At 33.0% G+C, this 22,132-nt stretch overlaps 4 protein-coding genes across 6 annotated transcripts in view; all 4 read right to left on the reverse strand.

The window, feature by feature from the left end:
• Window positions 1-747: 747 nt before the first annotated feature.
• LOC114166497 lies at window positions 748-2,353 on the reverse strand. 3 transcript variants are annotated; one of them, XM_028051237.1, is made up of 2 exons: window positions 2,283-2,353; window positions 748-1,730 (listed from the first exon to the last, which is right to left on the reverse strand). In XM_028051237.1, exon 2 carries the CDS (start codon window positions 1,704-1,706, stop codon window positions 1,065-1,067), a length of 642 nt encoding a protein of 213 aa, XP_027907038.1. In that variant the 5' UTR covers window positions 1,707-1,730; window positions 2,283-2,353; the 3' UTR covers window positions 748-1,064. The 3 variants fall into 3 exon arrangements, with proteins under 3 accessions (XP_027907038.1, XP_027907040.1, XP_027907039.1); XM_028051239.1 differs by having other exon boundaries at window positions 748-1,768; window positions 2,283-2,321; XM_028051238.1 differs by having other exon boundaries at window positions 748-1,781; window positions 2,283-2,316.
• Window positions 2,354-4,523: 2,170 nt separating this feature from the next.
• LOC114165883 lies at window positions 4,524-5,481 on the reverse strand. The gene has a single exon (XM_028050501.1). It carries the CDS (start codon window positions 5,319-5,321, stop codon window positions 4,746-4,748), a length of 576 nt encoding a protein of 191 aa, XP_027906302.1. The 5' UTR covers window positions 5,322-5,481; the 3' UTR covers window positions 4,524-4,745.
• A 4,591-nt stretch (window positions 5,482-10,072) lies between these two features.
• LOC114167405 lies at window positions 10,073-11,028 on the reverse strand. The gene has a single exon (XM_028052494.1). It carries the CDS (start codon window positions 10,965-10,967, stop codon window positions 10,338-10,340), a length of 630 nt encoding a protein of 209 aa, XP_027908295.1. The 5' UTR covers window positions 10,968-11,028; the 3' UTR covers window positions 10,073-10,337.
• A 1,298-nt stretch (window positions 11,029-12,326) lies between these two features.
• Window positions 12,327-22,132, reverse strand: part of LOC114166203 (midasin) — a 50,572-nt gene continuing 40,766 nt past the window's right edge. Inside the window, exons 58-77 of the mRNA XM_028050895.1 lie at window positions 20,211-20,272; window positions 19,995-20,108; window positions 19,702-19,770; window positions 19,458-19,614; window positions 18,360-18,517; window positions 18,178-18,281; window positions 17,841-18,064; window positions 17,489-17,731; window positions 17,058-17,279; window positions 16,810-16,968; window positions 16,498-16,722; window positions 16,112-16,417; window positions 15,891-16,034; window positions 15,542-15,751; window positions 13,759-15,453; window positions 13,389-13,670; window positions 13,082-13,261; window positions 12,878-12,976; window positions 12,660-12,785; window positions 12,327-12,551 (exon numbers count right to left, since the gene is read on the reverse strand). Of these exons, the coding sequence (XP_027906696.1) occupies window positions 12,519-12,551; window positions 12,660-12,785; window positions 12,878-12,976; window positions 13,082-13,261; window positions 13,389-13,670; window positions 13,759-15,453; window positions 15,542-15,751; window positions 15,891-16,034; window positions 16,112-16,417; window positions 16,498-16,722; window positions 16,810-16,968; window positions 17,058-17,279; window positions 17,489-17,731; window positions 17,841-18,064; window positions 18,178-18,281; window positions 18,360-18,517; window positions 19,458-19,614; window positions 19,702-19,770; window positions 19,995-20,108; window positions 20,211-20,272 (4,812 nt within the window). The 3' untranslated portion in view covers window positions 12,327-12,518. The remainder of the gene's footprint in view (window positions 12,552-12,659; window positions 12,786-12,877; window positions 12,977-13,081; window positions 13,262-13,388; window positions 13,671-13,758; window positions 15,454-15,541; window positions 15,752-15,890; window positions 16,035-16,111; window positions 16,418-16,497; window positions 16,723-16,809; window positions 16,969-17,057; window positions 17,280-17,488; window positions 17,732-17,840; window positions 18,065-18,177; window positions 18,282-18,359; window positions 18,518-19,457; window positions 19,615-19,701; window positions 19,771-19,994; window positions 20,109-20,210; window positions 20,273-22,132) is intronic.

Here is a 22,132-nt window from a genome sequence, read left to right on the forward strand (position 1 = left end):
GGAACCAAACACATACCGATTTTATATTAAAAAATTAATTTTATATAGATTTAATCTGACGTGATGAAAAAGAATAAAATTAATGTTTTTGGTGTGCAAGTGAGGGGGAGATGAAAACAAATGTTGGCAGTCTTTGCATCAATTGATATCCTCTCACACACTAATTAATACATCATTATTTGACATGATAACTAAACAAGCATTAACTTATGACCTGATTCAATAAATACTAACTGTGAGATTGTTTTTCCTATGAATTAACATTAGTTTAAGTATAAATTAAAAAAAAAAACTTTATTTTCTTTTAAAATTATTTATGGAAAAACTTATCTAAATATACTTTTATCAAAACAAATCATTTAATGGATTAGATTAAGAATGTCTTTCACCTGGGCGTATAGCAGTATTCGGGTCACTTTGTCATGCTAGATTATTATTATTATTATTATTTTTTTTAAATAGTAAGCTAAAAGATAAAAATATAACGTATTTGCTTTTGGTTAGTATGCTATGAAAATGGTGTTGTATTTAGCGTCAAGATTTTAGATTATAAAAGACGATGATTGGTGAAGACAGAAGTGTCTCATTTCTATAAATCAAAAGCTTTAGTTTCTCATTTCTATGATTCACTTTGTTTTGGCATACGAACGTGGAATGCGAGAGAATCTTGCAAATTGCGTTTAAATTAATGTTACTTTTTAGAGATCTTTTTATGATAAAATATTATATATGATCAGCAATTTTGGATATCTTAACATGCAAATTCCATTTTAAATTCGATCAGTAAAGTAACATCAATCTCTCGGGAAAACCCATGAAAGAAAGTAACAAGGCACAAGAGCTTCTTCATAACCAAAACACAAGGCGACAGAAGATTGACACACACATCAAAACACCGAAAACATTGTATGTCTTGTTTGCTTTATGAACCTCGAGATTGCAACGTTTTTGGGTGTTTTGATGTTTAAAAATAAAACCAAGCATTATTGAAACATGGAAATTCATTTATTTATTCATATATAACCAAGCTGATGGAGTTTTAGGTCTCTGAAGTGTTTGATATCTCAGTGTTTGGGTCTGGTAATCCATTTAGTGAGAATCCAAACAAAGAAACGCAGGCAAAGAAGAAGAGCAACGAGTCCTAGCAGCGTTATCCAAATATAAAAAACATTTTGAAACATGGAGGAGGATTTATACCAAACAGGATCAGGGGTAACGAGTGTAGCACCAAACATGTAGGTTAGAGCAAGACTAGTGATGGTGATGCACATGCCGATTGACAAAAGCCAGGTGAAAAATCTGTGGTTTAGAGGGAATCCACTAACCAGCAAGAGACAAACAGCAGAGGATGATATGAAACATGTTGTGTTCCAAATAAGGAAGTAGGTATAATCCTGTGTAAATGCATAAGCCAAGACAGATTCTCCAGGACATGGATGTCTCTGATCATCATCACCTTCACAAACCACCGGTCCTCCACCACCCTCTTTTGCCGGTATAACGCCACCTGGTGGATTTAGAGCACTTTGAAAGGTAATTGTTGCGATTACCGTCGCCACCAAACTCAGGTTACCCCTCATGTCCTTCATCAATTCATCTTTATCCCTATGCTTCAGCCAATTTCCTACCTTTTTCACACCGTTTCTCCACCCTTTTGTCTCCTCCTTCTCACCTTCAACGTTCACACTAACTGATGGATCTCCCATGTCTTCACCTACTTCATGTTACACCTGTAAGTTGCATGCATATGTGGTTTATCATAGTACACCTACAACCAAAATCTTATAAAAAAACAAAGTTATAAATATGGAAAATGATGTTTTGACTACTAAATTTTGACAACTTTCTCTTACAATCTTAGGTAGCATATTCTAAGTGGTTTTCTATTTTTTTCATTTTTTCATTCTCAATATTCCAAAATCACTTAAAAAATAATATCTCATGTTGTAAGAGAAAGTTGTCAAAATTTAATAGTCAAAATATCATTGTCCTATAAACATACATGCATGATACTTGAAAGATTATAAAGTAGCTAGTTGCAACTTGATAGATTGTTTTTGAGTTCAGATATACACAAAAATATAGTCTTCTTTCATGACAGTTCAAATTTAGGATGATTCTTGTTTATGCATATGAACAAAATTAAGGTGACTATCTAAAAAGGAGAGTAGTTGACACTTAAATTCTACCACTTTAAAGTTCTACTTCCATATAAAGTAGAGTAGATGAGAAGTAAAATAAAATATGGGATTCATTAATTGGGGATACAAAATCTGACATACCTTTGCTATGGTAGCTCGCAAAGCAAAGTAAATGGTGATATGTGATTTTGAGGCAGCGAAAGGCAGATATATATAGATGCAAAATTGTTAAAAGTGAGTATAATTTTCTAAATTGTGGTGAAATCCACTGCCAAGTTTGTCTTATGATGTCATTTCTTGACACAAGAGTGATGTAATAGACAATTATTAGTGAATTCTTGACTCATAGCAAAAGAATTCCTCGTCAATAAATTTTATATTCTAACCAAAATATTTAGAGAATTTTGAGCACAAACTAACACAAAAATAACTTACCACATTGAATTTATGTTTAATATGTAGGTAACAAGTGGAGAGTGATATTTTTATAATTAAAATGATTAATATTAACGTCTGATCCACGTCTCACACTTATAGATCATAGATCAGACATAAGTTTACACTTCAAATTTACAACAGACATAAATTTATGTTTGAATATATTTACATTTGACCTATAGGTTAGACGTAAAGGTGTTTTAAAAAATACTTATAGCATCTCCTATATATATATATATATATATTTTTTTTTTTGTAATGGGAAGCTCTTTCTTGACGGTGACAACCATTTTGTGAGTTAAGGCTTCCGTTAGTGATCAAAAGTTATATTTTTAGCATTCTGGTGTGTGGCATTAAGAAATATCTTTTCCTCTGAATATTTTTCAACATTGAGGTTAGTTTTTCATCTTCTTATTATAATGTTGGGTTGCATGTCTATTTATTAGAAACTCATTTATTGTTATGCATGAATGTCTTCCTTATTTATCTTGAATGTAAAATTTATGATTGTTTGTTTATACTAGATATTTGGTTAATTTTAGATCCATTAGATGTTTTATATTTATATAATTTTATATTTAGTGGATGATTTAAGAAAATAAAAAGATAAAAGATTTACAGATGTTATTGCTGCAACATACGTAGCATTATAAATTAAACAAACATAAATTTAAGTGTAAGTCTCCTGCAATTTCTTACCTTTTTTGTAATAGTGTAAATGAAAAAATATTGGGAAAATTTGTAGTAAGTTTGTGGAGAAGTTTCTTTGCATGGTAATGCGTAGCCATCTTAGGAGCCACTCAAAATAAAAGGCAGCATTAGTGGACTTTGGTGGTGGAAGAATATGTGCTCCTTGGGAACCAACACAAAGATATGAAATAAGGGTATTATTTTGTATTCAATAAGCTACGTGATTTGTACAGAAGAGGTGAATCAAATTCATTCTCCACCAATAATAGCTAGTCTTTTTCATGAAACCAATTGGAAGGTTTTGCACCATTAATTCCAACAAGGTACAAATATTCGAAAGCACAAAATATATATAGCATTTTGAAACCAGATAAGATTATAGGGTCAAAAGAAAGTGGAGGATAAAAAAGTTTGAAACTAACGTTTTTATCACAATAATTTTCCTTTTTCTTTTTTTTTCCCAATAAATCTACTAACACAAACTCTGTTTACACAGTCTTAATTGTAAATTTTTTTATTAATTATTAATTTTTTTCTTGCACGCATATTTATACACTTATGAATAAATTCATTATCTGCATCTCTCAGTCATAAATCTTTTCATCACTTACTCGTTTTCTTCCACACACGATAAATAATTTTCAACAAAGTTTCACTCTACCATACAGTATAAAATTAATATAGGCTGTGAACAAAAAGAAATTTACCATCCTATTAGAATGAATAAATTGTAAAATAATTATAAAATTAATTGTAAGTTGTCCATTAAGAACATAATTTTAACTTTTTTTTTATTTTTTATAATATAGCGTAAATATCGTATTTATTATATAACTTCGTTTTATATAATATTTTCATTAAATTTAATAAACACAATTTTTATTTATTGAGTTGTATTTAATAAATACAATTGTAATAAAAAATACAGAATATATTTTCTAAACACGACGTTAATAAAAAGAATATAAAACATGTATATCAAATTGAAATGGTTCTTTCCTGAAATAACTTATCCACTTTCTTAATTTTTCTGTTATTTATTTGTTCTACAATTTCTTTTCAACAAAATCACAGTAGCATGAACATTTTAAATGTTCACTTTCGGTTAAATTTTTAGTATTATATTTCTGTTGTGTTTTGAAAATACATCAATTTTGATAATTTAATTTTTTTTAATGTATTAATGTAAGAATATTTTGAAGGTTTAATAGATAAACAATATATAGTAAGGAATCTAAACTAAAAAATGGATAATGATACATAAATATCCAATTTCTCATTCAACACTTTCTAACACTAATAAAATACCACTTCTATTTTATAAATATTACTTAATATTCTCAACACTCCATCATTCCCTGACCTGAAACTTAAGATACAAAATAGTGTCACCATATACATTTAAACCAAGCTCAAACAGTTCCTGTAGCAGGTTTTTTCAATGTTAGAGATTTGGATTCTACAAACTACAGTCTTCTAGCGGCAACACAAGAAGCGGAAAAACTTCTTCAGAAACCAAAACACAAGGCGACAGAAGAAACCCACACACACCAAAACAGTAAACCCTACCCAAAACCATGCATAATATTTGGTGACGACTTGAACTGCATCACCAAGAGGAAACAATATCATCCAAATGCAAATTGCATAGGCTCCTGCTGTGCAAACTAGTGAGATGAACATGAGAATGGTGAGGAACCACATGATAAGGTTGTTGCGAAGGGAAACTACACAGATGAGTAATATGATTGTGCTGAGAGATGCTGAGAAAGAGATGGTACACAACAGCATGAATATCTCAAATTTTGTCCTTTGGTTGCTGTCGCCAAAGGCCAAAACTGAAGTACCTGCGTGACATGTCGTACCAGGTTCACAACCTTGTTCTGCATACGAGGTAGATTGCCAAACACCCCCCGGAGGGTTTATGGCGATTTGGAAACTCATTGTTGCAAGAACAGTGGCCACCACCATTAGAGACCCTCTTCTCTCTTCCATCCAATTAGGCCTTCCTTTTCGACTCACCATGCTCGTTGGTAGTGACACTCCATCCATTCTTCAAATATTTTATCAGACGGGAATGAAAAGGGAGGATGCATTTTTTTTCCATATATACTTGGAGCAAAGCCATAGGTTGAGAAAATATAATTTCTGCGAAATTTCCTGTGTGGAGAATTCTGGGTTTGGTGATTGGAGAGTTGCGTTTTTATTTAAAATTGCAGAAGGTATTAAATTCAAGTGGTGGAGGAAAATAATGAGCATGTAAACCGGATAAATAAGTAATTTAACTGGACAGTGTATTAATTTAATAGTTGTTGACAATAAGAAAGGGTTTTAATAGGAGTTCATGATTGAATTGGCTAAGCCGCCAAGCATGAAAACAACCTTTGCACTGTCGTGTTTAATACTTTTCCTCAGAATAAGTCAGAACTACCTAAGCACGTCTTCTTTGACTGTCATATTTAGTATCATTTCTTAGGTTTTAACATAGTAGTGTGTACACTATGTGATAGGTTATATATATTCTTTTCACATGATTTATGGTTATGGTCATCATTATTGAGAAATTGTGATTCCATATGGTTATATAACATTAGTCTTACATATATAAGTCCTTAAACACTATTTTAACCCTAAAATCTTAAGGCAATGTTGTTATGGGTCTTTATTTTTATATAATGTTTAATTTTGTCTTTTTTATCCAATGTGGGACTTTGACTCACACTTGGACTATTCCCAACATCTCCTCTCAAGGGTAAGTCCTTGTTTTTTTCTTTTTCATATGGTATATTTTCCTTTCCCTTCAGGTGTATGAGTGACCCCTTTTTGGTTATGGTTATGCGGTCCCCTTTGGTTATGGTTATACAGTCAATCACTCCGAACCATCGGTTCTGATACCACTTATGGGTTTATATTTTATATTTTTCACATATGGGTTATATATATTTTTCATATATAATATTTTATATTTTATATTTTATATTTTTGACTCACACTTAGACTATTCTCAACACTATTAGACTATTCTCAACACTATGATCATTTGGGCAAGACATTTCAATGTCACCTTCAATGTTTGTGATGGACTTTATCTCCTTCACCCGGTTAGATATTTTAAATCTGTTAACTTTATAAATGTTGTGTTGGATTATATATAATTTTCATATATGATTATAGTTATGGTCATGGAGAGATTGTATTTCTTATATATAGTTATATGACATTAGTTTTATACATTTAACTTTGTTAATTCTATTTAATGTGAGACTTTCACTCATATTTGAATTATTTTCAACAATAAAGAAAGTGGTTGACTGATAATTAATGACCATTTGATTAAATGGGATCAAACAATGTTAACTCATAATACAGTGTTGAAAAACTACTGGAAATTTAAGGAAATTTAAAAGATTTAGATTAGACTAAGGAAAGTTAAAGATTTACATTACATAAAAATAATGAATATTATATAAATAAAAAAATTATAAGTTTTTAGACTGAGAGTCACATCGTGTTTCTTTAATATTAAATTTTTGTAGTGTTTTTTTTCTTCTAAAAATTTAATAGTAATATAAAAATCAGGTCCATCGTAATGATTTTCCAATATTGAATTATTATTCAGGAAAACAATAATAACGAAGAGATCAAGTCGTTCCTGTAAGAACAAAATAGTGTCAAGTCAACATTTAGCATTCCAAATAAAGTAAAATATTTAATCACCTTTTTTCCTCTGAATTTGTCACTTTCTCACATATTTATGTTAAACCCTAAACAGTATACATTAACATTTTATATGACAATTTTAAATAGCTATTGAATGTATATATTTAGAAATAGTCGTTTTCAATAATAATAATTACTGAGCTTCCTTTTTTCACTATTCTGATTATTAATCTATGCTTATACATACACACACCCATATTAAATATATAACGATTATATGACTTTTCGAAATCATTTTTAGTTATGAAAATGTTGGCACAACTATTATTTTATTGTGGTAAATGTTGCAGTTACATAATAGAAATGCAATAATCCATTGTCGTTCTACCTGTCTTTGTACTAGTGTCATGAAAAATTAGAGAAAGAACAATTAAAGTCATTAAGATCAATCCAACACAGGGAAGGGTTAGTTTACAGAAGGTTTGAGATTCTATATGCTTAAGATTGCAACGAGAAACATTGGATTTGTTACTTCGCCCTTTGAGAACAAATATGAACCTATATGACACTCCAACCACAAATCCAAAGCCAAACTACAAAACTTAGATACAGCAAATCGGGCACACTGCCAGAGAGAGTTGAAAAATAAAACCAACTAGCGAAAGACATGTCTGATAATTTATGATTAACATTACACAACAACCTAAAACATTCTAGGAGTGAAGAAGTATTTTGACATGCAATGGAAGACGATATATTGTTTTGTTTGTACATTATTTTTGTTCTGATACATCCAATAAATTTCATATTGTTTAAAAGTCGAGATCAAATGCAATTTAAATACTTTTTTTCCTTCCATCTTCTAAGATGTTTAAGGATAAAACTATGATAAAGTTTTATGCTCTAAATTGGATAATATCTCTGAAAACGCGATGATAATTCCAAAGCTTAATACTTGGTCGGACCAGCTTCTTTTTAATAAGTATATATTTCCGATAAAATATTGGTGTATTGTACTTGGTTTTGTGAATGTTTGGAACGTGGATTCTGTGATTTTTGTCCACAGGTAGACAAATTTGTCTTGGATATTATGAAAATGGACAAATTTTTAAAGATTTATGAAAATAGACAAATCGTGTAGTTATGTATGATCTTTAAAAGAGAAATTGTGCCCTCTTCTTATATTTTTTTTAATCGGACGGTTAAACAATCAAATTAAGAAATAATGCAGGTGTTACACGTTTTTAAAAACTGAAATTGTGTGGGAGTTACACAATTTCTTAATTTGACTGTTTTGATCATCCGATGCAAAAAAACACGTAGAATGAATACACAATTTCTCTTTTAGAGAACGTATAGAGTACCGCACGATTTACCTATTTTTGATAATTTTTAAAAAATTTGTCCATTTGTTGTAATATCGAAGACAAATTTCCCTATGTAAACAAAAACCAGATGCTGCAGTATAGGATATTCTAGCAGCAACACAAGAAGCGGAAAAACTTCTTCAGAAACCAAAACGCAAGGCGACAGAAGAAACCCACACACACCAAAACAGTAAACCCTACCCAAAACATTGCATATAATTTGGTGACGACTTGAACTGCATCACCAAGAGGATACAGTATCATCCAAATGCAAATTGCGTAGGCTCCTGCTGTGCAAACTAATGAGATGAACATGAGAATGGTGAGGAACCACATGATAAGGTTGTTACGAAGGGAAACTACACAGATGAGTAATATGATTGTGCTGAGAGATGCTGAGAAAGAGATGGTACATAACAGCATGAATATCTCAAATTTTGGCCTTTGCTTGCTGTCGCCAAAGGCCAAAACTGAAGTACCTGCGTGACATATTACACCAGGTTCACAACCTTGGTCTGCACCTGAGTTAGATTGCCAAACACCCCCTGGGGGTTTATGGCAATTTGGAAACTCATTGTTGCAAGAACAGTGGCCACCACCATTAGAGACCCTCTTCTCTCTTCCATCCAATTATGCCTTCCTTTTCGACTCTCCATGCTCGTTGGTAGTACTATTCCATCCATTCTTCAACTATTTTATCTTGAGATATTTTATCAGATGAGAGTAAAAACGATCATGCATTTTTTTTTTCCTTCGCACTTCCATTAATATACTTGGAGCAAAGCTTGGTCATATGTTGGTTCAGAAAAATATACTTTCTGCGCAATTTCCTGTGCGTGGAGAATTCTGTGTTTGGTTCTATGGACAGTTGCATTATTTTAAGACAATATGTAAAATTGCAGAAGGTATTAAATTAAAGAGGTGGAGGAAAATAGTGTGCATGTCAACCAGATAAATAAGTAATTTAATGGAATGATGTAATGGAAATGCGAATATAGGGTTTGCAATTAACCGGACATTATATTAATTTAATAGTTGACAATAACAGAGTTATTTTCTAGAATTGAACAGGTTAAACTCATTCATTGTTCAAATTCCAACTTCTAAAGTATTATTGTTGTCATCTTTGGGTTTTTCATGAATAATTTTTGGTAGAAGGAACATTGAATTTGATGACTATTAAAAAAGGGTTTTGATTGGAGTTCATGATTGAATTGGCTAAGCCGGCAAGAATTAAAAACAACCTTTACAGTGTCGTGTTTGATACCTTTCCTCAGAATACAATTTCTTTGGTTTTAAAATAGTGTGTACAATATGACCACTTTGGCAATGGCACCTTCACTGTTTGTGATTGATGGACTTTTTCTCTTTCACTCGGTTACATATATTAAACCCGTTAATTTTATATAATAGGTGTTAAATTCTATACAATATATATATTAACATTGTATGACAATTTTAAATAGCCATTGAATGTATATATGTCTAGAAATAGTCGCTTTCAATCATGATAATTACTAAGCTTCCTTTATTTCATTTTATACAGTTTTATCAACCTTATTGTGAAAATGTTGTTACAACTATTATGTTATTGTGGTAAACATTGCAGTAACTATTTTTTTACATAATAAAAATGTGAATAATCAATTGTTGTTCTACCTGTCTTTGTACTAGTTTAATGAAAATTACAGAAAGAACAACGAAAATCATAAAGATCAATCAGCATGGAAGGAGTATACAGAAGTTTTGAGATTCAATGTGACCAAGAAAGCAACAAGCAACAATATATTTGTTACTTCGTCCTTTAAGAACAAATATGAACACTCCCAACACAAATCCAAAGTTCAAAACAGAACTTAGATATAGCACACTAACACAGAGAGTTGGAAAATAAAACCTACCACCATGCATGACATGTGCAGTGAAAGACATGTCTGATAATCTATGACTAACATTACACAACAACCTAAAACAAAGTCATGTCTGATAATCTATGACTAGCAGTTACGAAGAATTTTGACATGCAATGGATAAAGGACAACTAGATTGTTGGATTCACTCGTACTTCACTGTGTCTGCAAATGCATTTAGTGAGTATCCAAACAAGTAGGCGCAGGGAAAGGAAGAAGGCGATGAGTCCCAAGAGTATCATCCAAACTATAATAACTCTTCCAAACATGGTGGTAGTTGGACCCCAAACAAGGTCAGGAACAACCATTTGTGCACCAAAAAGGTATGTGAGGGTGAGGCTGCTGAGGCTGATGCACATGCCAATGGATAAGAGCCAGGTGAAAAAGCGATTATTGAGAGAAAGACCACTCACAAGTAAGAGACAAACGGCTAAAGATGAAACGAAGCAAACGGTATTGCAGTAAAGGAAGCTGGTGTAGCCGTTTGGATAAACCAGAGCTAGAACAGCTTGTCCAGAACATGAACTGTTTCGGCATTGAACTTCTCCACTCTCTTTTGCAGGAACAACACCACCAGGTGGATTAATGGCACTTTGAAATGTGAGACTTGCGATTAGTGCAGCCACCAAACTCAGTATCCCTCTCATGTCTTTCAACCATTCATCCTTGTCTTTGTGTGCCAACCAATTGCTTACACTTCTCAAAGCTTTTCTCCACCCTTTCATCGTTTCCCCGGACTCACTCTCGATGTTGTTCTTCATAACTGAGATCTTTTCTACCTCTGGCTTCAAGGAAATCAACTACTTATGTGTTGCATGTCACACCAGCCTAGTAATAATAAATTGATCAGATTAATTAATTACATTAAATTTTGTTTCAAAGAAGAAATCCCATTAGATGATAATCTACAAGAAAAAAAAAACCCAACTGATTGTGGATATAAACTCTAAAAATTCGTAAAAAAATAGCTTCTTATATTTTTATTTTTTGTAGCTTTTATGGAGTTTCAAAAACATTTCAAAAACATTGGCAGAAAAGATTTCATAAAATATGATAAACTTTGGTATCTCCAAAAATGTATTGAATTAAATAGGTTCATGATGCGAGTTAGAAAAAAAAAATCTATTTTCATTTTTAGACAGTCTAAATTTATGATGTGGTGGAGAAAAGATGGATGAGTCCTAACATTATCATATTTAAGGAATGCGCATAAGTGCTACTCTTTAAGGTTTTGCATAGAGCTTAGAGTTAAAGTTAATTGATGGAAAGTAATAACAAGTATATAGAATCTATTCCAAGGAAACTATTTTATGTGTTTTTATATAAAAAAAAAAATGAAAGTGATAGCCTGCAACTGGTGGTGATTTTTATGTATATTCATATGCTTAGAAGAATCCCAATTCGAAAAATCAGATTTTGGAATCACATGGTTCACATATATCATTATGAGAATATTCATATAACAGCCGGCATAGGTGGTTTTGTAGCTTTGTCTATTCAAGTGTCTCGCAGTTTGTATTTATGAGTAAATGACTTAACCTTAAACGTAAAGAATAACAATTTGCATTAAATTTAAATGGTTTATGAATACTCGTTAATATGTTTGGGGTTAATCTTCATGTGAAACTAAAACTTCATTTTTGTTATATTATGGCAATAGTAGGAAGTGAGTTATTAGAAGCTAACTTATCGTTAAGCTTTAAATGTAAGATTTAAATTCATTTAAGATTTGGAACATTCTTACAAAATTTGTTAGTAATAAAATACATGAAAAATTAAATACAGAAATATTTACCAAAATAGACTTTCCGTACATTTAAAATTCGTTAAATTGCAGAACACACTTTATCTTAAATTAAAAACTTAAGACAGCAAAATCAAGTTTTCAAAATTTAAGAACAATATAACACGCCATTTCAAATTCAAATGGTTTGAAAATTATATTTTTAGGACTAATAAATTGTTTTATAAACTATATTTCTACCATATGCCACTTTTATCAAATCAATGTTTCGCTCATTTTTAAATCGACTATAAGTTTTAAATAGTTTTCGCAGTGAGGAGATAGAAAGATTTATAAGAATTTTTATTTACAACTTGGCAATTTATAAGAACTTATCTAAATTTGAAAATTTATGAGCTTTAAATTGAAAAACTATACTATCTATATACAAAGAAAGAATGGGTACAAATGACGAATGCAGAGTCAAAAATGCATCTGAACAATGAACTGTATGTACAATTTTGTAAACTACATACAAAATTGGGAGCACACGCTCTCCGCCAAAATGGAATTCGCACTATAAAAGTCCTCAGCTAGTTGAATGCTGCATAAGCTCCATCCACTGAAATAAGCAATAAATAAATAAATAAATATAGCTCATTTTGTTAACCAGAATCTTCATTTATTTATATTTCTGCCTCAACGAAAGGAAAAAGAAACTCAAACTAACCTGTCTCAATAGGTTTGCAAGAGTCCTAGGCAGTGCCTCAATGTTCCTCAGAACAATGTAGTAGGGAAAGGGAAAGGAATCCATGTACTTGGAAAATTTCATCTTCCCTCCCTCAAAAGAAGCTTCCTGCAGTTCAGAAAGTCATGAAAAGTGAGAAGAAAAGTTGCCTACAATACTCTCAATTCAAGAACATTTAAGCATAATAATAGATCAAATACCTTCAGATCCATAATTGACTCCTGAGAATTATCAAGAAGCAAGAAAGCAACCATTCGATTACCAGTTGATACATCTCTAACACACCGTTTTAAATTCTCCTGAAAATATTAGAGTTGATGATGAGTGAACAAGGAGGTCACTAGTTAAGAATACAGATAAATAGGACAAAAGTAAAAAAGTATAAAAACAATTTTTTTATCTACCTTTTCATGAAACCGACCATCTGCAATTATCAAAACCAGTTGCTGCAGTGGGTTACGTCCAGATGGAAGTCGTGCTTTTACAACAGCAGTATCCAGTTTGTTAGTCAGGTATTTCAATAGGTCAACAACTGGCTCATCAGCAATAGTATTCTCTTGCTCGAATGTCAAATTGGATATCATCTGCTCCTCATCCAAACAAAAAGTTAGACCTAGATTAGACTTAGATCCTCTCAAAAGCATATTCCACACATGCACAATGATTATAATAAAAGAATCAAATTATAAGTCAAGTTGTTATCTTGCTAACCTTAACACCAGCCTCTCCACTGAAGGGTCTGTCAAAGTCGTGCAACAACTTTATGTTTCCTTTTGTTCCAAAACTAGCAACAGCCAAGCTGCCCATTTCCAATTGAGAAACAGCACGACATACAGTAACCAAAGCTTCAATAGCAACATCACCACAGCCATTCTCTGACATACTATGTGAATCATCAACAGCTATAACAACTTGGTAATCACGTTTGTTGGGTCTAGTCCGCCTCAGCCATATTCTGTCCTTACTATAATCACTTGCTATATAAGGAATTACCTGGATTTTTTTAAGATGGTAAGTTAAGAACAGTTATATTGTGAATAAATAAGGTTAAAGTTTCTTCGAATAAGAATAATTCTTCTACCTTTTTCATATTTATTCTTTTTCCAGTTCTATAATCCCCTTGGAGCTTGCTAGCCAGAGTGGGCTCCATTACAAGGCGCAGTTGCTCAGCCAACTCAATAGACAATTTTGTTGTGCTAAGTTCGAATCTACTCCAGAGAGCAGTAGCATTATCTTTCACATGATCAGGTACATCACAAGGTTCTCGGCCTTTACCCAAGTCTTTGTCGTCCAGAGAAAGCTGGCTTAGATCTGTGCTCTCGCTAATGAATGAACTTCTGAAAGAAACCAAATCTTCCAAACGATTCTCAAGATCAATATTTATACTAGCAAGAGGATGCGTTGATCCATCATCCCGCAATGTTTCCATGACTGACGGATTCGCTTGGTCCCTTTTTTCGTTTTTGGCTACTGATGGATTACTTACAGAAATCGTTTCTGAATTTTCCTTTTCAAACTGTAACTTTGAATCTTCTCCAGCATGACATTCTTTATCAGGCTGGTCACCGTCAAAGTTTCTATCTACCTGCTCCAGTGTTGCAGGCCCCAAAGCCTGAGCTGTTCCCTTTTCAAATTCAGAAACATAGCCATACTCATCAGCATTGTCATCTTCCATCTCATCCTGTTTCTCACTGTTATCTCCCTCAACGTCACCAGATACATTAATTCTTTCTTTCTGATATTCAAGTGCATCACCTATACTCCGATGAGGATTAGTATGCTTTTCCTGAATAGAACGCTCACTCTGGGGATTATCATGAGATTTAGGTTTATTTTCACCAAATCCCCCACCATTAGACGAGTCAGACATCTTAAAATCCATCTCAGATATACTTGAAGGCACACCTCCAAACAGAGTAGAGTCAGAGTCATGATGGCTATTAGACAAATTTGACTCTGCTGCAACATTTTCAGAACCAGATGTCTGCCAATCAAATTTGGACTGTAATGCTAATTCAGCAGCAGAGACTTCCTCATTAATCAACTCCGAAGGTTTAGATATATCCTCTTTCGGTTCTGTGGACTGCATGTCTCCATTCTGTTGACCTTGATCATCCATTTCAGAATTCACATCAACTTCAGTATGTGCCTCTTCCATAACTTCGTCAGGGGAGCAAGTCTCTTCTTCCTGCCTCTCTTCCTTTCCATTCTCAGCTACATTATCTTGCTCATCAGGTTCTGCATCTTCCATGAGATCTGCAGATTCATTTAAATCCAAATCCATGTCAGAGGTTTGATCCAACTCATCAGGCTTCAATCCAGTAGGATCTGAATATGCTGCTTCTTTGTCCATTGTCACTTCATCTTCTTTCTCTCCATCACCTACATCATCTGGTATTACAGTTTCATCATCCTGAGCATCACCTTCATCAGAATTACCATCTGCAGGTTCATTAGCTGTAGAGTCATCCTTGGCTCTTAACTCTCTGTTGCCTCCATCTCTATCCTTAACCGAAGGTCCAGATTCATACTTCTCTCGTGTATCATTGGGAGTTTCATTTTCATTCTTATCACAAACTTTCTCACCCACAGCTTCACTGTCTGGTCCAGTGGGTCCCATTTCAGACTCAAGTTCCCCATCCTCATTATCAATATCATCATCTTCTCCAGAGTCTTCACTGAGGCTCAATGCATCAGCCTGAAAATCCTGCTCCATCTCAATCCCTGTATTATTGCTACTTGGCACTTTATCCGAGTCATCTTGTTTTTCATTTTTCTGCAGTATTGACACCGATACATTATATAAATAACAGAACTCTGACAAGAATCTTAAAAATCAGCAAAATATATAAGTAATAGCTTACCTGTTCACTTGTTCCCATCAACTGATCTTCGTCAGCAATCTGATCACTGACATCCTTTAATCCGACACCCTCTCCCATGCCTGTACCACTTGAATCTCCAGTGGTATCAAGAGTTCCATCGTCTTCCTGGTCTTCAGCGGGAGATATTCCAAAACCTTTTGAAAATAAAGAAGCTAAAACATTTGCAATAACATGAGTTGTTACAGATACCTGCAAAATGACATACAACCATCCAACTTAAAATAGAAAATGATATATTGTCTAAATAGAGAATATGTCAACTGATCAACAGAATATCATAGAAATAAAATGAGCTTATATACAGAATGAGGAGAGTATTAAGCCTTACTGATCTGTGCATGGCTAAGAAATTTTTCATGAGTTCATCACCAAAGTTTAGTAATTGATCCATGAACATATGTAGGCTTTTAAAATGGGCTCCAACAGATGAAAAACTGCTGATTTTATCGTCACAACAATTCACTAACATCTCCTACACAGCAAAGGTATTGTCAAACTAATTATACAGCAACAAAGTGTACTAAAAAACATGCAAAGAGAAAAGCTTACCCCAGAAGAAACAACTTTGAAAAGATCCTCACATAATGTGTCCAAGCTAAGATTTGTAACAAATGACTCAAATAGTGATTCCCATGAAACAATTTTTTCCATGGACTCATCAACCATAGGAATATTGCTTGGCAAACATAAACTCTGCAATACAGATGCAAGATGCTGATATGTAGACATAAGGGCTTCATTGAACCTGGCATTAAGCTCCACAGAGTTTCTTTCACAAAATCTATCTCCAGATAGATCTACTTGATCAAAATTTCCCTGTTTTGCTGTTGTAAACTCATCCTCGATTAATTTTGCCTGAAGAAAACATCTTTTAATCCCCAATTTTCAATTTCAAAATACTAGGTTTAACAAGGATAAGTCAAAATACCAAGTACCTTGTCAGTTATTTCTAGAAAATGTTGGATCAGAACTTCTCTAACTGTGCTCCTATCCAAATCTTTCTCCTGCAGTTCAAGAAAATGATCCTTAAAATCCCAAATGGTCTTGAAGTTTTCAGAAACCAGCAGCTCCATTTCCTGAGTAACAATGCAAGGATGCAAGGAAGAAGTCACTGGAGTCACAGCTTTGGACTTCCCAATTAGGTAACAATCCAATGATTCCTGTAATCATGTTTTCATGAATCAGAGAAGAGAATTGGTACTACTGCAAATTCAAAGAAATCTACAACAAAAAACCAACATATGCACCTTTGATTTACAGAACAACGGTAAAAATTCTTCAATGAAAGCAATCATCCGACTGACCAAGGGTCTGGCTCTATTGCATGTGTTTAAATGGCTACTTTCTAATACTCTCAGTAAAAGCAATTCTTCTCGTGATGTAGCATACAGAGTATCAAACAATTGCTGCATGATCAAGAAAAAAGAATTCATACAAATATTTAAAATACAACCAAAATCAGATGTCCAAATAAAATTTTAGTAACAATGCTTACTTTTTGTTGCCACATGCACCTATAAGTAGCATACTGTTTTGGAATAATAGAACAAATATAATTTCTTTCGTTATCAGTGGAGGAGGAAAATGAAAACATTTTCCCCAGAGTAGAAACACGTTCTCTAAAGCATTCCAATTGCTTGTTGAATGCACTGGCAGCAGTTAGTTGCTTTTGTTGTATCTGAATAAGTTGATTGAGGAAAGAACTAGAACTGTCAACCTACAGAAACCAAAGATATTATATGACTCAGAAGTCAAAGAAACATGTGGGCAAATATGAAAAATTCAATTATTAAATAAATAATCCCTGCACAAAAGTAGCAGGGTGGAAGACACTATATAATGCAAAGTAAAAATAAGAAAAAAATAACACGCATATGAAAACCAAATGAATCTTACACTACAAGTAATTTGAACAAGTCATTTCACCTGTTCTAGAGTTATATCTTTGTGCGGATTGAGGCACATCTGCTGCATAAGCAGCACAGACACAACACTCTTGTAGTAATAATCAATGGCAGTTTTCCACTCCATAAGCAAACATTCTTCGGCACTACTCTTACTTTCAACTTCAGGAATTCCTGGGGTTACACACTGTAATCTACTACTTGTTAGGAGTAAATACGATATGTTCCCAGAAAGCTGAAGGAACCACCAAGTTTTATGCTGGTCCTGTATATTAGTTCAAATAAAACAAAGGAAAAATTGAAAATGGGATTTTATTAGATAATTTTATTAAGTAATCTGGACATTCATGAAAATAAACAGCCAAGTTTCATACTGCTGTATAAGCTGACTTGTGTCGAGACAGTCCATTGCTTTCTAGAAGCTTAAGAAGCTCAGACAAAGCTCTTCTCTTCCCTTGACCCTTTTTATCTTCCTTCCAAAGATTACCATAGTCAACTGCTGTGGTATATATATTTTCAATCATATGCCACACAGCTTTCCATCCTTTCAGGTCAAGTGTACGCTGGGAATCACATGGTCTAAATATGCTTTGAATTTCTGCACAGATTACTAAGTTTCAATATTTCTGAACAAGAAAACAAGACAAAAGTACAAGGAACATAAAAAAGAACAGGATAATAAAACAAGGGAGAAGGAGGAACTTTCAACACCTTTCTGATGTAAAGGAATAATATCCAATACTGATGTTTTCTTAAGTAACAAGTTCTGCAAAGCACTGTCTAATTCCCTGCCAAAGTTGTCAAACCACATGAACCTACACCAAGAAAAACACTGTTAAAACAACTCAAATTATAAAAGATTAAGCTATACTGTGTACGCATCCGAATATAACCTGTTTTCACTGAACAATGACAAATCAAAAGAACCATCAACCAAACCCTTGCTCGTAACATCATAAATGGGCTTATGATTATGAAAAGATTGTGTTTTTCCTCCTCTTTGTGCACCTTCTAGGTTAAGGAAAATAGACACGGGTTGTTGCAAGACATCCTTCACCAATAACAAAAGAGAGCAAAATATCAATATCATATTTCAAGAAGCATTTACAAATTTTAGTGAGTACAGACAAGAAAAATCAAGGTGACGGATAGCAAGGCAAAAAAACTAAAAGTTTGCCCAAATAAAAGGCTGGGAATAGAAAAGTTCCAATGAGGAAAATGAATTGCTAGTGTCTACGCCCTTTCAGATACAAAAATATTCTACAACTTTGTATTCATAACACATTAGATGTTAGAAGATCCACCAAAGTCCCATTAGATATTCCAATTTGGTTTCAAGTAGTACAACATTATATTAACACAAGATAATTACAACAAGGAAACAACACACAAGAGACAACAGGAGAAAAGGCCATTGATTTTTGCTAAAAGTGTCTTTCCATGCCTCTGTATATGCAACAAATCGTTCTTTGCAAAGCTGTAGTGTGAATATACTCAAACCATGCTCCCATCACAAAGAACATTATGTGCAGTTCCTCTCAAACCCTTACTATTTCTCAAAGAGAAAAATAACTTGAATTGAAATACATTGAATACCAAAAAGATTATGATGCATGTACCAAGCACGCGCAAAGTAGTTGGAAAAAAATATCTCAGGAATAACAGTATTTAGTATGACAACATATCGACAACTACCAGTACATCACTAAGGTCCATATGTGATCAGCAAGAACATTTAATCCAACCAATCAAGTCTAATTAAGTGTATCACAATGCTCACCTATTTCTAGCGGTATGTGATTTTAAAAATGTGGAAATCAAAAAAACCCTATAAAGAAGCCGATAAAGTATGTGTAGCTTATGAATGTTGTAATCAAATAATTGATGAATGAAATTAACACCATTAAGAAGGATTAGTGAAAAACGGAAAAAAAAAGTTGCACATGTTCAAATTTGCTTTTGCATAATCAAATAGACAGCCTGAAACTTACAGTATATTTTTGTATAAGCTTTCTAAGCTTCTGTCGACTCTTTTTCATGCTTTCAAATGACAAATGACTCTTGCCATCCTCCCACCGACATAGTTTCACTAGTTTATTTAGTTCAATACCAACCTCTTTCCTACTAGCATCAATGTACTTCAATACTCTGCAGTCAGCGCACAATTTGATAGGCATTAAGGCCGAGAAAAAAATAGACAAAAAATGGAAGAAACAGTAAGTAAAAGGAACTTACATGGGTAAGAACTGCACATAAAATCCAAAGATATTGTACAAGAATGTTGACTGCTCCAACTGATAAGAACTGCAGGGTTTAATAATAAGGAAAGGATTTCAGATTAAATTTTAAAATAAGCTAGCATATGTCCTACATTTAATGCTATAGATTCCACCACATCAAAATATGACATGTCAAAAGAACAAAAACAACTATATTTTGTTTGATGGAATTGAAAATATTAAGTGAAATATTCTACTGACTTAGATGACTTTTCTTCCTTTTGTTTTCAAGAAAGAAACAAATTATACCTGGAATTAATTTTCAAAGATGCACTGATATGATTTTGACCAAGGAAAGAAAAAAGAAGCTGAAGACGTTTCTTGAATTCCCCAATGCTGGATGTATGTATGAAGTCCTCAAGACTGCAAAATCCAAAACCATAATTAAAACAAACTCCACAAAAACATGTAAAAAAATCTAAAAGATGAAGCTGCAAACAGAATGAATTTAATCTTGTAACATGCCTTTGGATAATTGATATTTCACAAGAGTTCGGTAGAAGCACAGAGTACAGAGGAAACCACAACTGCAACAAAATCAAGAAACAATGAGTGGTACTCTTACATTGAACAAAAATATTGAGATAAACAAAAAAGAAAATCTATTTCCCAAGTACATACAAGTGACAAACATCCCATAAAGAAAATTAAAAAAATGCAAGATGTCGATCATTGCTTTCATTAAAGGAGTCATTGGAAGGAAATAAGACAATCAACAACATAATGATGGACTTGGAGTCAATGTCATCAACATGGATCACACATGGAGTGGCAAACCCTACAAACACTGTAGTAGCATAGCAGATAGTTGAATGAACATAATGCAGAAGGTTTAGATACAAGATGAATAATATATTAATTTATTTATACAAATAAAATTATTTATCCAAGTTTAGAGAAATTCACACTGAGAAAAGAAGTAATGGTCTAAACAAACAATCTTCAATCTTAGATCTCAAACAAGATACGAGAATTTTAGTATTTTCACTCCAATCAGAAACCCAAAACTGATGTACATGAGCAGAAATACCAACAGAAAAACACAAAAAAGGTTCAATGACACAAGCGTGACAAAAAAGGAATTTTTCCTAAAAGAGGAGTAACCCCAAATGACGTAATTATATCTACAAATGGTAGCATAAAATCATCACCAGGAATCCACCAACATCAAAACACAACGACCTATTGATAACCGCCTGAGGCCACTTTGGGTATTTTCACTCCAATCAGAGACCAAGAACTGGTATAAGAGCAGAAATAACAACAGAAACACACAAAAAAGGTTCAATAACACAAGTGTGACAAAAAGGGAACTTTCCTAGAAGAGGAGTGACCGCAAAAGATGTAATTATCCACAACGCTAGCATAAATCATCACCCTGAGGCATTGCCAACTAACATGCACAAAAGCAATAAAATTTGAAACAAACAACTTCCAAGACAGTGAAAAAAATTCAGGGGCAAAGGCCCACATAAAAAAAAAATAAACAGAAACACTGAGCTCTTGACAAAACCCTCAGGTTCATGATTCAAAGAGCATTCCAAGAAAAATCTACAGATAAATATGTTTTAATGAAAATGTCAGGCAACTTTAGTTGATAAAAACATGTAACTTTTTGTTCAATATTAGAAATCATGCTTTTATTGGCTCAATAGACAACTTTGGTGCTAAATGCATATCCTGAATCTTCCAAATTCTACAAGACAATTCCTTCCTGTGCTAGTTTGAGTTAGATAATGTTTTTGACTCATGGGATTTTATAATTGCTTCAAGGTATGTTCGGAGAGAATTTTGAGCTTTAAAAATATAGAGAAAAAGAGCAATCAAACACAATCAAAATCAAGGAGATGGGGGAGTGAAGATTGAGCAACAAGTCAGACACCATATCCTTCCTCTAGTACTTTTGGGTATGTAGTGAAAGATGAACTTGGTTGGATGATGCAGTTATATATTTTTAGTATAATGGTATCCAATCACAACTTATCTTAAACAATAAAGTTATTAACATTTTATAATAAGTACTTTGAAACTAGGGTCAACTATATTAAATTTTTTCTACACTTAAATGTAAATAAAAAAGTTATCATATTACATAGACTTAAATATAAGCAAATCCCAATTAATTTAACCATATTTAATGATATTATTTATCATGACATGTTGGTGTAGACGATCTATTCAGTGAAAAAAACCCGTATTTCATTACCACTGTTTAAAAACCCTTTCGATCAGCAATTGTCGCAACATAGCGAACAGAATTAACATCTGACCAGATGAATTTGGAAACACCCCAAATTTGGAATTACAATAGGATAAAAAATGCTAATACTATTATCTTGAAAACACCCCAAACTTATGTACACACCATCTCCCACAGCTAGATTAAA

This window comes from Vigna unguiculata, chromosome 10 (genome assembly GCF_004118075.2).
Source record: "Vigna unguiculata cultivar IT97K-499-35 chromosome 10, ASM411807v1, whole genome shotgun sequence".
Taxonomy (NCBI): domain Eukaryota; kingdom Viridiplantae; phylum Streptophyta; class Magnoliopsida; order Fabales; family Fabaceae; genus Vigna; species Vigna unguiculata.

Coding starts and splice junctions, on each gene's coding strand:
- LOC114166497 (XM_028051237.1), bottom strand. CDS start 1,706: ATGGGAGATCCATCAGTTAGTGTGAACGTTGAAGGTGAGAAGGAGGAG.
- LOC114165883 (XM_028050501.1), bottom strand. CDS start 5,321: ATGGATGGAGTGTCACTACCAACGAGCATGGTGAGTCGAAAAGGAAGG.
- LOC114167405 (XM_028052494.1), bottom strand. CDS start 10,967: ATGAAGAACAACATCGAGAGTGAGTCCGGGGAAACGATGAAAGGGTGG.